The sequence below is a fragment of the Aspergillus pseudonomiae genome (genome assembly GCF_009193645.1).
Source record: "Aspergillus pseudonomiae strain CBS 119388 unplaced genomic scaffold BDV37scaffold_212, whole genome shotgun sequence".
Lineage (NCBI taxonomy): Eukaryota > Fungi > Ascomycota > Eurotiomycetes > Eurotiales > Aspergillaceae > Aspergillus > Aspergillus pseudonomiae.
The window spans coordinates 1-15,835 of NW_022476204.1; the positions used below are offsets into that span (position 1 = coordinate 1).

General features: G+C 43.6%; 3 protein-coding genes across 3 annotated transcripts; 2 read left to right on the forward strand and 1 right to left on the reverse strand.

Annotated features, from left to right (window-relative positions):
* Positions 1-19: 19 nt before the first annotated feature.
* On the reverse strand, positions 20-2,345 carry BDV37DRAFT_289864 (DUF3723 domain-containing protein; the record flags this gene model as incomplete). Its single annotated transcript, XM_032088572.1, has 3 exons — positions 20-1,495; positions 1,567-1,865; positions 1,928-2,345. Coding segments are annotated over 3 exons (2,193 nt in total), but the record flags the coding sequence as incomplete, so codon positions are not given.
* Positions 2,346-2,558: 213 nt separating this feature from the next.
* Positions 2,559-3,818, forward strand: BDV37DRAFT_292985 (kinase-like domain-containing protein; the record flags this gene model as incomplete). The annotated part of the gene is made up of 4 exons (XM_032089289.1): positions 2,559-3,218; positions 3,278-3,377; positions 3,436-3,650; positions 3,699-3,818. Exons 1-4 carry the CDS (start codon positions 2,628-2,630, stop codon positions 3,816-3,818), a joined length of 1,026 nt encoding a protein of 341 aa, XP_031934242.1. The 5' UTR covers positions 2,559-2,627.
* Positions 3,819-13,664: 9,846 nt separating this feature from the next.
* Positions 13,665-14,429, forward strand: BDV37DRAFT_289866 (uncharacterized protein; the record flags this gene model as incomplete). The annotated part of the gene is made up of 3 exons (XM_032088573.1): positions 13,665-13,712; positions 13,764-14,035; positions 14,099-14,429. 3 exons carry the CDS (start codon positions 13,665-13,667, stop codon positions 14,427-14,429), a joined length of 651 nt encoding a protein of 216 aa, XP_031934243.1.
* Positions 14,430-15,835: the final 1,406 nt, after the last annotated feature.

Sequence of the window (15,835 nt, forward strand, 5' to 3'; positions counted from 1 at the left end):
CAGCCAGCTCTGACCTCACCTCACGTTCAGTCCGATCATGTACTAGAGGCTCAGGGTCCGGTGTAGTAGCCCTAGACATCAGATCCACGGCTGCAGTTGGTGATGATGGCTCAGGGGTGCCTGCATCGGTGATCCTCGGATCCGAGCCGTCGTTATCCTTTACCTCGTCGTTCGTGGACCTTGCGCTCAGGGAGTCTAGCTCCATTGATGGCTCAGCAGTCTGTCCCCCTAGTTGTGTCTGGCGTCTTCGCTTTCGCATTTTGCGTGTCCGGCGTCGTAACCTCTCATGGACTCTTGACTGGTGCTGCCGCTCCCGTATGTTCTGTTGGCCTCTTCCTGCCGATGCTCCTTCCGGCTCGGATTCAGGTTGCTCCGCCGTCTGTCTCGCGGGAATAGTGGTCTCCAGGTCCGCGGCAGCGCTATCGTCCCTTATAAACAACGGCGAAAACACAGGTGAACTCTGGGAAAGCGGGTCACCATCGCGATCCATATGCAGGTTGCTATGAGAGCAAGGTTTCCCGAAAAAAGCAAAATAGACGCAGCGACGGACGAAAAATGTGGTAATTGTATCGGCAATTATGATCTCGTCCTTATGAAGATAGTCTATAAACAGATGTAGGCTGTCTTGCCTATGCGTCCGCTTTTGGGGCGTCCCGCATCGTGCTCGAGCCTTTACGGTGCTATCTGCCAAAAGCTCAGGGTTCCGCTCAGGCTCGTAAGGGACAGCGGCTGAGAAGCACTCAACGATCCGGTCGACAAGAGCATCGAATTTGCGCACGTCATATCGAAAGCGGTGGGGTTTTCGGGCCTGCAGAAGAGCATCCCGGGCGATCTGTCGGTCAGGAGACCCTTGCAAGAGACTCTCAATCTCCGAAGAATGGAATCCAAGGCGGCGCGCGAGGTCTGCCATATCGTAGATCGTACGAGCATCTGCCATGGCTCGATTGGGCTTTGCCAGGAGATCGTCATCGTTCTTCGGATCAGTTGGCATGAGAGTATAGTTCCGCATGGCAAAGAGCCAAACCTGTCGGTAACCGAGATCGAGGCATTCTGCACAGCCTGCGCGTTGAAGACGCTCAGTGCACTCGGACGTCTGAATGAGACAATCTTGTTCGAGGTCTGGTGAACCATGGAACATATGTTTCATGGTGTTCCATATGGACTCGTTAACGGGCCCGAAGAGGCGCTTAATGCACTGGGCGCAGTTTTCCAGATATTTGAAATCCTCGAAAAAGGTATATAGCGACGGTACCAGACCATCAAAGACCTCCAGACGGCTCCAGATAGACCTTCGCTCTGTCTCACTGAAATCTGAAAATGCCCGGCCACTCAGAACAAGGCCACATGCGGTACTTTTATCCGCGCGGCTCTTACCGGGGGCCAAAAGCTGCAGGTTATCTACAGTATCTTGATCTATTTTCTTCATGGCAGCCGTATCGGCGCCGACGAGAGATGACCAGAACTCCTCGATGTGTTTGAGATAGGTGATCATCTCCTACGTGTTGTCAGATGTATATTGCAAAATGACCGAGAGTAGGAAAGAGGAAAATATAGGTAACTACTCACTTCTACACAGTCAGTGGCAATCAGACGATGTAGCATGCTGATCCTCATCCCATTGGGCCAAATGCCTGGAATCCGTAGCAATTTATCAAAAGCGCCGCGAAGCCGGCGATTTCTGCGGTTGTCGAGTTGTTCCAGCCGACCTTGATTGCTTTTTGACAATCGTACAAACCACCGCTCTCGGAAAGGCTCGTTCTTCTCACCTTCATATTGTCGTATTTTTCGATATATTTCGCCATCAGTTGGCGACTTCTGGTTGGAATATTCTTCTACTAAAGTCGTCCTTAGTTCCTCACTAATATCTGTACCGAAGCACGCAGTCAGTTCTCGTCGCTTCTAGAGTAGAACAGGGCAGCGGTCAGACCGTCAAAATATAGGTCTACGGCCCACCATCGGTCGATGGGCGCCAGCACCATAGAGCCGGCCTGCGCGCGATGTCGTCCATGCAGACCCCGCAGCTTGCCTGATGGGAATCGGAGACTAGGAAGACGCTCAGCACTCTTAGTCATCAAAGCGCCGGCTGTCACTTCCGCTTGCTCGAGCGCCGTGGATAGATCATTTCGAGCTACGATCACTGGAATACGATTCTCCACGTCAAGGCGACGACAGCGATTCTTTCGAAAAATCTGACAAATCCTGTCTAGATTTCTCGAGTCTAGGTCTCGAGGCAATGGTGGGTCAAATTCAATGTCACTGATGCTGACTTTCGCCGACCCTCGATATTTCAGGCGTCGCTCGGAGGCGAGGCGCACCTCTTCCTCAGTAAACAAGGCCCGCTGCATTCGGTCTAGCTACTTAGAAAAAGGCAAATATGATAGATTTATTGAGGTACAATAGAGATTGGGTAGATGTGATGCGCTATCAATGCGGTATTTGAAGGAACTGAATCACTTGACCCTCCAACAGCTGAGGGCCACTGCTGAGGGAGGGCTCTTTCCCCTCAAGAAGACTGGCCGGGTTCTATATAAAAATTGTCTGTTGGTGCAGGCGTGGAATTGATAATTTTGTTTCTGCTCATCTCAACCTACTGCATCCAGACATATCCACTTTCATTTAATACTATCATGTCGTCCAAGAAAGAAAAACACTTGACTTTGCTTGATGTTAAACATCTCGATTCAATCAAGCCCCCTGCTTCCCTTCCAGGAACAAACGCTTCATCCACCGTACAGGCCAACAAAGTCGAGCACCTGGTGAACAAAATACCATATTCAAGTGGCTGTTTGACTGAGAAGACGTCGGCCCCTTTAACCCAGATAAACGAAAAGATCAAGCATGACCAGCACCGAGATGAGGCTTTGCTCCACCCTAGCAATTCCGGATACCGATCTCTGCCAGTACTGCATAAAGTATGTCCTTGGAAAAGCTTCAAAAAACGATTTGATTGTGATCTAGCTGGCACTGTAGCCATAGTTACCCGTCGATCCGATCCTTCAGATATTCAGACAATTCGCCAGTTTGCACCTAAAGATGGCAAGAATGTAATGCAGGCTCTTCGTTCTCTTCGTCATGAGAAGATCTTCTCCGCTACGGAGTGCTTTCAGTTTGATGGTATATTATATACCGTGAGTGAATTTTACCCGCTCACTCTTGAACACATCGTTGCATGCAAAGTTTTCCCCAATGAGCGGCAGCTCGCCGCAATCATGGAGCAGGTTAGACAGACCTCCACATTTGCAAGTTAACACGAAATCAATGTGGTAAATGATCCTAGTTTCTCAGTGGTCTTTCTTATTTATCCTCGAAACGGATCAGGCATACGTCTCTGAAAAGTTCAAGTATCCTGATGAGCATCGAGGGACAAATTAAAATTGGTAACAAATCAACGATAGTTAATTTCTTTCGTGTCGAGAGATCACTGACACTTCTTAGCACGCATAGACTGCTGCCGTAGACGATCTCCGGATGAACCATCAAGAGCCGACCTGATCTCTGTCGCTAACGTGACTATGGAATTGATGCAGGGCTATGTAAAAGACGAGGGCGTAGTGGGCGTGGACAGCCTCAACCGCTCGTCTTCCGGTTCCACTGCACTGGACTTCTTATCAACTACTACTTCTGCCAATTCAGTGGATGAGCTCAGGAAGGTATGTGCAGAGAAGCTTTCATTTAGGATGCAGGCTGATGTTGAATAGCACCCTCTTATCACGAAGACCAGTCCGTCTATGAAAGAGTTAATGTGGCTAGCATGGTTTGCGCTCTATTCCGCACGCACTTTCTGGTCCTATACTCCTTCGTTGGATGAGGTTGAATAGTTGTACTCGGGATTTGTGGGGCTGTTGAGGTTAGTTCAGTGCTGGAGACCAAGCACAGAAGCGCAAAATCGGTCGACCCGCTTATGGCTTGTCTGTTTTCTCTCCATAATATCCTTGATAATAAATTCTGCTATTCTATTCAAAGTGAAAATAGAAAGAGTGGTTAGTCGATTTGAATATCCTAAGCTTCACCAAATATCATATAACATGCTATCCTCTACTCGCTTAAAGATCCCAGCTTCCCAATTATCGAGCTATATTTGTATGACAATAACCCCAATTCATTTATTTAATACATGTTCGTAGAGCAAGGACATACGTTGAGTACTCCCGTTCACTTGCACTACAGAAGGCGATGTCTAAATGGAGGATCTTGGACGTTCCCAAGGCTTCAGTTGATATCATAGTTTGATAGAACCAGAATTAATGAATGTAGTCAATTGTGTTCACAAAAGTAGAGCGTGCCTAAAAACTGGTCACGCTTTACTGATCTTGAAGAGATGACACAGTAACGCTACCAAGACCTGCTCTTCTTGATGAATGATGGTTTGTAGGTTCTATTCAAATGTAGCCCCATGTGATGAAAGCAGTGGTCGACAAGGCTAAACCGCTTTACATATTGTCAGTGACAGATTTGAGTATTTAGAGAGACTTTGCTTGGAAATTTATTGCGACTATATTTCGTGGTAATTTGTCTTGATAAAGACCAAAGCATTGACATAAGGCGTTGTCGTCGATACGAGCTGTAGAGGCGTACTATGCCTATAGGCTTCGCAGGACTTTCTGCTAAACTCTGCTTTGTAGATATTATTGACCGCCTAGATTTGGCTATTCTTTGACCAGTATAACCCTCTATACTACGCAGGTTCTTTTTGTGCCTGCCATAGCCAATGGCTCTATATGGACGTTAACCTTGAAAAATAATAATACACTGCGCTCTGCGTAGCGTATCTTGTGCTTGTATTGAATATACACCTGGTCAGACTTCAAGAATCACGTCTTTCTAGGTATCGTTTGGACTAAATCTACAGATTTTATTTTCTATTCTGTGAGGCAGTCCATTTTATCATAAATATACCTAACTTATTTGGTATATCGTCTGAGCATCTACTATAGTAATGTAAGCATCATCATTCTATTACATGTGAAGACTCAAACCCCCTGTGTACTGACTTCGTACTACTTTAGGAACCAGCATGCCTATTAGCACATCCCAGGTCTCTTGTGATTGTGTAGTTCTCCCAAAATCCTTGGAAACAATGTAGTAATTTCATATCGTCCATGAATAATTTCTAGGTACAAATCAATTATAATGACAGTGTGGTTGAAGTCTGAGACCAGTAATTGTTTTCTTTGCGTAAAGTGGCCCGCTAAAACGTATAGACTGAGAATGAATTCTTGCTTATTGGCTGGCAATTTTGCTCATATCTGTACTAGTCAGCGATCTAGCGAAACGACGGTGTATATAATAGCTATTCGCGCCGTTCTTTTCCTTCGGTTGAAGAAGTTCTGTTAAAGTGCATGATTTCTGGCCATACGAAATAATGAGTAAGTCTTCTATGTTTTTCTTAGGATATGTTGTACTGACAGCCAACTAGTTAATGAAGCTCTTGACCAGAAGTCTAGTTCTTCTGAGAACACCAGGATATCTCCAAGAGGCGAGAGCGGGTCATTCCAGCCCGCAACAGTAAACACCATCGGTTATTCCCCTGAGCACAGCGAACTGGAAAATTTGTATAGCAGATTGCATATAGGGGATGAGAGGTCTCATACCGTTAGGGAACCGGGACGAAACGAGGCCATTCTCAATGAGAGCTTTTGTGTAGGCAAGTACGATGCCCTACCGGAAACTGAAGCTCCCCTCGCCCACTACAAAAGAACTCTAGGTATGTAGAAGAAGGACATGCATTTGAGCAGTTTCTAATACCCACATCAGAGTTCACTGAAAGGAGAAATTCCATGGACTCCACAAACTCAGAAGCGACAACTATAAAGTGGAATTCCGATTCGGAGATGATTCTAGTGGACAAGACAGATACAACTCAGCTATCATCTACTTTACATTCGGGGGTAGCAACGAGAACTATTTCATCCTTGGGTACAGCTTTGGCCACAAGAGAAGCTCCACGGATCTCTAAGCCGAAGACTTACTCTTCAAAGCGTGCAAAATGGCGGAGGTTGTTGACTAAAGTGAGAAACCAAATAGGTTGAAGCAATAGGTTAGATTATGTAGAACCTTTCATTCACACGTTAATCCAGGAACCGTCCGTACGGCTGCCATCTAAAGGTCTCGAAGCCGTGAAGAGTGATTGAAAATATACAACCGATGCTTAACGTAGGCCATAGTCTGACTATATTAATGCATTATTTTATTGAAGACTCAAGGTTACTGTGCGCCCGCAGGAGAACGATGGCATATAATACAGAACAACACAATAGAATCAGTCCTGGACAAGTGCTACACAGTAGATGTGCACATAACGCATCTGGGCAATGTACTTAATTCAGAAGCTATTCGCAATGTAGGTTGTCTATTGAACCCCCTGCATAGGTTACATACGCGCAAAAGTTTGTGTTGTGCAGCAGCCAACCATGCCCGTCACTGCCACTTGGCTCTCCTTTTTTTTTGCATCCGGTCGCTCTCGCTGAATGTGAATTAGATACCTACATGTGATCTGATAAGTCTGAAAGTTCTTTCTTTCCTACGGGCACCAGTGGTGAGAATTTTGTCATCAAGATCATGGTAGCACACAACTGCTCTGCGATATTCAGATTTATATCCGAACATAAACCTGATCTTTTATCTGTCTGCGGGCTCCGAGGCCAAGACATTCTGTATGAATCCTGCTTTACCTGCGGTGGGGGTATGTGGACGTCCTTATAGTGGACATATGTCATTATCAATGTCCTTGCAGCCGTTATAGCTGCGCCAGCCCCCCTGTGATGTAGGATCGTAGATGGCTGAAGGCTCGTAGTAGTGGGAGGTCTGGCAAATGGGATATCACCTAATGTGGCACGAAGCGCAACAGACTTTCCTTGTAAATCTTGAAGCAAGTTCCCAAAGCTCTCGACGGCTACCCAATACACGATTAGCTGTTGTACCCTCAAATATTGCACGGTGGTATCCATATTACGTTGTAAAGAAGAGTCATCCCACTTCGATGCTTCTGCAATGGATTGCTCGGTGACTTATATCTTTTTTCTGTAACCCCAGCTATTCACCATGGCTCGAGAAGCCGTTGAAAAATACCGCTCTTGAGCGCCTGGTACACAGATTCCGATACCTTAATCGTATGTACTCAGGTACTGCAGTGACAGATACCATCACCATTGTTCTGAGGTCGGTTTGGATCCAGATGGCATATGAAACACCGATACAACCAAGATCATGGTGTACATTACACTTTGGGTTCGAGAAGGGACTGTCGTTTCTGAGGAATGTGCTGAATTTTTCGTCCAGAACCTGCTGAATAGCTTCATTGCCAGGTACTGTGCGAGGCTCTCACCTCTACTCAGAACAGTGAGGTACGCTTTATAGAGCACGAGACTTAATAGCAATGACACAAACCGTTTCAGACGGGGGCCCTTTTGAAGACTAAAAGGGTCCATCTCGAGAAAGTCCCCAAAATACGGCACAGTATCAGATACAGGAGGTTCTATTCCAAGGTCGGAGAGAAGAAAAAGACATGCGCATACAGAACGAAGGGTAGGGTAACTTGCATCCCTTCAGGGTAGACATACTCTACAATTAAGTACTAGGCCTTCCGTAACTATGTATGTTCAAAAATACTAGACAGCTGGCGCCCATTGATAGCGCCTACAGACAATCACTACAGACAAGAAAAAGCAAAGAACAGATTCAAGCAATATCTCTATTTACCCATCAAAGAGGTCATATTCAACCGTGATCCATAGAAATGAGATCACCTAAAAACATTTCCTTACTAGGCACCTGAGAGTTACCAAGGGAATTAGCTCTAATCATCTTTTGTAGTGCATATATTCATATATCCTTTCTTCTACGAGGTTTTCCATGGTGTATAAACCAGACTATGACAAAACCCGATGCAGTGATGTTCTTCCCGCACTTGGCCTGGCGGTTTAGCAAGTTTACGGGTTCTAGACTGGATGCGCTGGAGAGGCGATCGCGATGATCCCTTGTTGTTTTCTTTTTCTTTCCCCGTTTGTTTTCATAAATGTTTAACCCTCCACGATATGATGATATAGGGATGAGAGCGTCTCGGAATATAAAATGTACCTAGATAGAAAATCTTCATGCTTCGAGCCAACATTTATGCCTATAAAGACTAGATCGCCTTCCGATTCTAGTCTAGGGTGAAACTCAAAAACCGCGTCCCTCAATGAAGGGGTTCGGATACTTCCCCCGCCTTTCAAGCCTCACCCGAAAGTCTTTTACGTCACAACCAGATGTTCTCCACAGGAACACAGGATGTCATGTCGCCAAGTGCTGAGTTATTAAATCAAGTCATCGTAAGGCTAAGGAATGTTTAGCTCAATACAAATTGTCACATATTAACCACTCCTATCAGCTATATGCAAAGATGCTAACTGGGCACCTTGGTCGACCTGGTTCTCCTTCATACGTGTAACTCTACCTTTTCGACAGAAATTATGGGAGAAAACAACCAATGGCCATGGCTACTCCTTGACCAAGCGCAGCCATTTCTATATTGGTCCAATAGGGCAATGGAAAGTGCTAACAACTTCCCTGAGCTGCTAGAGACATGTGGTATGATTTATCAATCAGGGACCTCAAGCACTGCGACCTGCGCTTCCAATACCCCCACAGTAAGTTCAAAATAAGCCCTTCCTTTCCGTCCCTGTGCAACCTAAGGCAGTTGTTATAATTGTGTAAAGCATGCTGACAGTATTTGAAACACTAGAGCATAACCGCATGCCATTCTTCACCGCAGCACAGCGACTTTGAAAAAGTTACCTACCCCGATAGTTTGCCTACGAAGCATGAAAAGAACTTAGAGACAATTTCGAACGAAAAACCTCACATAAAACAAGCGAAGCAAGTAGAACCACATAATCCAACTAGATCCTACAACGCCGACTTGAATTGTGGGCTGGACGCTCCTGTTCTAAGTCAACAGCCAGGAAAACAGAAAACGCGACCATCACGAGATGGACTTGTACGACTTCGTCACCCACAAAAGATTGTGTCGAAAAGATTGGACCCAAACCTATCCGAAGTAGGAAAGAAGGCACATAACCGGAACGAAAAGCGGTATCGAGATAATATAAATGCTAAATTTGAGCAACTCGAAGATATAACTAGATCTTGCGCCATAAAGGCCGAAGACCTGAACAGCATTGATGGGAAGTCAAAGAAAGGCAGAAAGCCTAGTAGAAAGGCGTTGATTTTACAGAATGCCTGTAACTGCATTGCGGGACTCAAGGCTGATTTGCTACTGTTACGCAAGGAAGTGGATAAACATGGCATATCGGTATAAACTTAGCTTGAGGAAAATACTAAGCAGGAACAAATAAACACAATGGCCAGATTACACGGCCTTAAGTAGGCTATAAATATCTCAATCCGATCATAAAATAGAAGAAAGCTCGCTGAGAAAACCGGAAGAGAAGCGAAAAACTCATAATTCTCATTGGAAGCGCAACCTTTGTGACCGACGTAGCAGCGGTTTCGCGTCGGTCGAAAGGGAAAATTTCAAGACGCGTGAGTCGATACTCAAATCAAACCCCCGTCACGGAAGGCCGCATGCCTTGGTAAGAGCTACATTAGGCGTATTCTTGCTACTTCTATTCCATTGAAGCCCATATACAATCGTCACGAGTAGCTTCTTCGTGGTCTGCGGCTAAGGTTCTCTTCACCCTTTCTCCCATGTTTTGCAAGCTTAAATCGTCAGGGATCAGGCCTGTTTCAACCACGTTTCCCACTTGATGCTCGTAGCTCTTCAGCACATCCATTAAATGAGGACGTTTCTCCTTCATGTGCCTAGCTAAAGCATCGAGGTCTTCCTCAGAATATTTATTATTGTTACTAAATATTCGATAGTGCACTGTATAAGTTCTCTCAAAAATTGGTGGCGTACTAGATTTATCAATTGATTCACCCCCGATCAGCAAGTAGCCATTTGTTTTCTTGGCAATAGCACTCACAGCTCTCTCGCATTTGAGGTTCAGGATCATATCATCCAGAAAATCGAGAATCATCTTATCCGCAACCAAGCTTGCAAATTCTCTATCACTAACCGAGAGTGTATTCTTCTTTACCGCCATCGCACAGGATTCGAGAGTATATCAAAGAATGGATAATGCAGAGCAGATGCGTAGAGGATAAGTCTAGGATGTTGAGACAGAGGTCCCTATAAAGGGTTCTCTTCTTTATTCGTGTGGGGTAGGGTCTGAAACTGCACGCATCATAGTAATAGGAATCGATACTGTACACTCCTTTAGACTGTATTGTATCGGAAGTTGAACGACTGAAACTGAGAAGTTGACGCCAGCGTTGAACACATAAATTGGGTACACCACGGATGGACTGAAGAAAAGCTCTACCACCGACCAACACCAAGGTATCCCGAAAATATACATACTGGATATGGCTCAAAAAATTTAGATTATTAAAGTCTGTTCCCACGGTATACAACACTAAGACCTAGCTAGTGATTATTTTTGTGCTATACCGATTGGCTCATAATGGTTGTTCAGAGCAGGCTGATGGAGACTTTACAGTACAGTACCCTAACGTTGGGTAACATTGAAATAATCATCTGTGGAAACCTAATATTTTTATTCAATTCCAACTTACTTTCCTAGATTGCAACATTATTTCTTTCCCTTACCGTCTAGTATTGTCAGATACTTATCATTTTAACTTTTTCGTACCTTGCTAAAGACTTCGATGATGTCGAAAGGAGCAAGATATGGCTTTGTCGAAGAATTTTCGGTCGAATTAGATAGCCAGAAGCCCCAAAAAAAAAAAAAAAAAAAAAAAAAAAAAAAAAAAAAAAAAAGAAAAAAAAAAAAAAAAAAAAAAAAAAAACAAAAAAAAAAAAAAAAAAAAAAAAAAAAAAAAAAAAAAAAAAAAAAAAAAAAAAAAAAAAAAAAAAACAATCAAAGGGAATAAGAAAACTCCAGAAGGAGATAAATTTGATCTAAAGTGGATCAGAAGTAGGAGTTCCAAAACTAGGCCCTTTTCCTTGGAGTGTTCGAGCATAATATATACAATTAATCCCAGCGACTTCAATTTAATCAACTATGTTGAGATATTTAGTTGGTAGAACTACCTGAGTCTAGGGTGCCCTGCAGACACACAAAGTGGGGAAAGAAGGAGGTAGTTGTCCTTTCGAAAATAAGAAGCGGCATTCCATGAAAAGATAGATTCTTTTCCCCCTACTGTTTTGAACGTGGCATAACGTGGTGACTGCCATCAGCAGCACAGATTTACTATACTTATATGAAATATTCTAGAATCGAAGAGTTTAACGAAGAGCAATGAATTAAAAAAAAAAAAAAAAAAAATTCTCACGGTGCAGTACAAGACCGCCCAGGTCATTGTCTAACGGAATTTTCAACACTGAGCAGAGACAGAAGAATATTATATTGTACTGAAGCGGAATAATGAGAATGTGAGAGATTTTAGCTTATCCGAGCGGGAAATATAGCATCGGCAATTTGTGTTAGACTATGTACTTCCATCTTTCTCTCGAATGGGGACATGCCTATCGATAAGGTAGAGAAATAATGAAAAGAAGGTAGGATTTAACTTCAGATCTTGGCTCGTCAGATTCTTGGGCAGATGTTCTAGTTCTACTGTCGCGTCCCAATAAAAAATTAACCAAAGTGAAACTCGGGAATTTAGGCACGAGTGTCGACTAATGTGAGAGTCTGTTCTCATTACCGTACTTTGAGTCTGAGGTCGAATGATCCTACTATGAACGCGTGTAAAGATTGTTTATCTACAAAGGTCCTCTCACCTCAAGAATAAGTTTGCTATGTTGAACGCTCGTTGGTGTGAGGATAGGCCATCATTACCACTTAGTTCAGGGCGCGCATATACAGTCGGAGGAGTCGTTGAACATATCGACATCTGAAAAATGTGTTCAACGTCTGGTCCAGCCGATCCCTCCAAGCGATGAGATCGAAGACCCACCACCGTACCCATGTTTCCAATTTCTTTTTTCCTTTTCTTTTCCACCTCACATGTTTGGTAATTACTATTTAATGTGGAGGACAGCTGATATTAGCTAAAAACACGAAATAAAGGTCAATCAAGTCGAGTGGGTCTGCTTAATAATTATGGAATTCTAAACTCTCTCGGATATTTTCGTCTGGTGAACTCGTTTCTATGGGCCATGGTTGAATATACCCTCTTTGATGAATAAATAGAAATACTACCGTTGTTCTTGTTTTCTGTAAACATCGGGCTGTTCACCAATATCATTGTTCAATCCAACTAGCCAAAGAGGAGGACATTTGCCTTCCGGACCCACTGTATTCGTTGTGGAATGTTGGTACTTACAGTATCAATGGATTAGCTCACCAACAATGTACCGTACCGCCCTCATTTGCTGGTGGGGGAAGGGAGTGTTCAACACATGCCGGTACCGGATGAACACTAAACAATAGCAGCTGTCTTCATTGTGCCAGTCCAGGAAAGATCATGCTGAACGGGTCTCCCCGACATGATCAAATTTCGTCATATTCCATTTGATCAGTATAGTCGGAGACCGGAGGTATCCAGCGATGTGTTCTAGAAATTTTTCAACAATACAGTTTGCCCATCGGATTAAGTGGGTCCTGCCGGTATAGCATAGAATTATGAGACTTGGTACAGTGCAACTTGTTAAACACCCGATACAAGTTCCCCAAGGTCACCCCTCGGTTGGCTTTTTCGACTGAGAGCGAACATTAGGTTACTCAGTTTAAAACCAAAGTTTCTGACTAGCCAGATGGGTTCATTCAACACTGAAACATACACACCCAATTCAGTGCTTCCTCTTGTAAATTCTTTTTCCTTTCCTATTGTCTGCTTTTCCCACTGTCCTCTCTTATTAGACTGTGACGACAGGATGGCCGGGATTTGAAATGTTGAGCTCAATTTTTTAGTTACTGTAATGGTCAAATTTTTAAAAACTACATAATGCCTGGTTAGTAGATTAGTCTCAACCCTAGCGATGTCCGAAAGGTTCAACACCCAAGTGTCGAACAGTTGCTTGAAGGCAGAAGTTCAACCATAAACAGGGAGGCCACATTGTTTCCGTGCTAGGATTTAGCCTCATATAGAAATCCTATTTTAGGGTAACTTCGCTTTCATTTTAGGAGTGTATCATTAGGAGCGGAATCCTACTCAAAATGCGGTTTACGGTTTTGCTTTCCTTTTATTCTATTGTGTAATGGGGATGTTCAACGAGTTGAGAATGACCACTTAACCCACATCGTGCCGCACTAGTGTGTTGGTGTAATGGATAGGCCCATTAAGCCTGGCTTTATAATCAAACTCTTAGTTAACTGTGTTATTGTAGATAGCTGGACAGTTATATACTACGTACAAATTTTGAGGCGGACATGTGAAAGCGGAGAGCGCAACTGCCTCTAAGTTGGCTTCCAGCTGGATTTCTTTTTTGCTTTTTTTTTTTTTTTTTTTTTTTTTTTTTTTTTTTTTTTTTTTTTTTTTTTTTTTTTTTTGCACGGACGGCTTTAGCAAGCAATTATTATACTTATGCAACTGAGGAGAATTTTACTCAATCTGGGTTGAAATAATGTTTTGATCTGGATATAATAGCTGCGAAAGATCTGGTGAAATGTCACCCTCTTGTTCTTTGGCGGCCGAACGGAGAGCCCTCTTACCTGAAAATGTTGTTGGGCCTACCTCCTGAATTATTACCGATGATATTTCAGAATGTTAGCCATCCGTGTTCGCAAGCATCATAATATGCTGACATGCCATATTAGCTGAAGAACCGCGATCTGTGGGCATTATTCAATACCTCAAAGGGTATTCGACACAATGCTGCCAAGATTCTCTTTCGACGAATCAAAATCGACCATGCACCATGCAACTTTCCCGAGTCCCTGAACGACAGGCTCCTACCAGCAACTAGAATTTTCCAACTCTTAGGCGAGTGGTTACCACTTGTTCGAGAGGTGCACATCTTTTGCCACCGAGCTGTGGAGCCTTGCATGCTAAACCTGTTGAGTCGATTCCCTAATGTACAGCGATGCCGGTAAGGCTTTTGGGATCATCTCTTCACTGTCATGCCGTCTACTGATGCCAAAAAAACTATTAGTCTCGATGCCGAGAGAAGCGATGAGAGCACAAATAGTTTAAAGCACCAGCTCATTGAGCAGCCAGCCCTTCGAGAGTGGCTTCTTTTTCACACTATTCCTGGCTCCTGGCCACTTCTGCCACCATTCCAGTCGCTGCAGACGCTGGAGATAGAAAGTCTATCAAGTGGCATTCTAGTGGTGCCCGCTATGCCAGCTCTCTTGGATCTTCAAATTCATTTTGATATGGAGTTTTATTGTTCGGAGGAAGACGCGTGGGATAGGGACTGCGCTGTTCTCGTGGACTTTTCGATGCTACCGAGACTTTCTAAACTGACTATTTCTTATTTGTAGCTTGGTGGATTGATCTTCTATGGGAAATTAGAATCTCTAAAAACCTTGGAAGTAATACAGTCAGAGGGTGAGTTGAGCGACAAGTTGAGCGATATCCTCCGCGAGATTGGAGTAGGGCTGGAACAAATCATTGTGAACGACTCGTGGGGCACATGTCGAGCCCTAAACGTCGAGCTATTTTCCCTCAAAAAGATCCATCTGCTTAGGTCACCCGGATTCTTACCTTTTTTGCTCATAAACAAATTCCCTGCTTTGGAAGAAATTACCTGGGAGTGTTCCGTCTGGGGAGCGTCTTGCTTGTCTGAGGAACTCAAGGCCATTCGCAGCAATTTTCCAAATGATAAAAATGACTGGGCGAGTATTATGCAACTGACCAATAGTAACGGATATCTGACCCTATTTATCGATTTAGCGAGACGGCATCTGATCGACTGCTTCGAACGCATAAGAGACTGATCTCCTATCATGTGCTTCCACATTTCAATACAATTGTACGCGGTATTCTTAAAGATTTGTCATTTTTTTAAACACTTATGGTGAAAACAACAACATAATATTAAAATAAACAATACAGAGTTTCAAGTAGACTCGCCGACTCCATATTTTTTTAATCCAAGGAGTTTACCTAGAGACAAGGATGCCCTGCGAGTAGACATCGTCTTGCTTAGTGATTCAAAATGTTATTGAAAGTTGGCACAACCACTCTGATGGGAACACACTGGCCATTCCTCAATTCATGCACTTTTATTTAATCTGCATATGGTGTTTTAAAGAATAGATACAACAAACCACAAGACACTTTCCCAATGCCGGCCTCTATGTACCATCACAATTAGGCGAGAACGAATCATAGTCCGCGCCCTTCACCATTACTTGATCATCCCATACAAAGAGCACCATCTCGTCAAAGTACAAGCCAGGCTTTTTCAGCATATTATAAAAAGAACTTTAATTATAACTGGCGTAAGACCACTGGCTGCCCTTTTTCATTTGGATGCGCCTTCATATTGCCAGATTGGTACATATTGGAGCGAGGCTGTCTGTTCGTACGCTCATTGCAGCCAGCAGCCTTGGTCATCTGGAGGTAGTGAGCTCATTACTGACAATCATATCATGGATTAATGCTAAGGCTGAGGCAGTAAACTTAAACAACACAAGCGATCTATCAGCAAGGCATAACAAGCATCCACCTAGAAAGGAGAACTTCCTGAAATATATCTTATTACTTAAGAAAAAAGACTTCAAACAGAACACACATTGCTGGAATAGGGTTCGTGAGTTCCTGTCGAGCTATCGGGAATTTACTCATACTCAGTTGCAAAAGTCAATGTCTGAGTACTGTAGTCCACTTTTCTTGATTAAGATACTAATATATACTACTACTTCGTATGAAAGTATGACCTAAC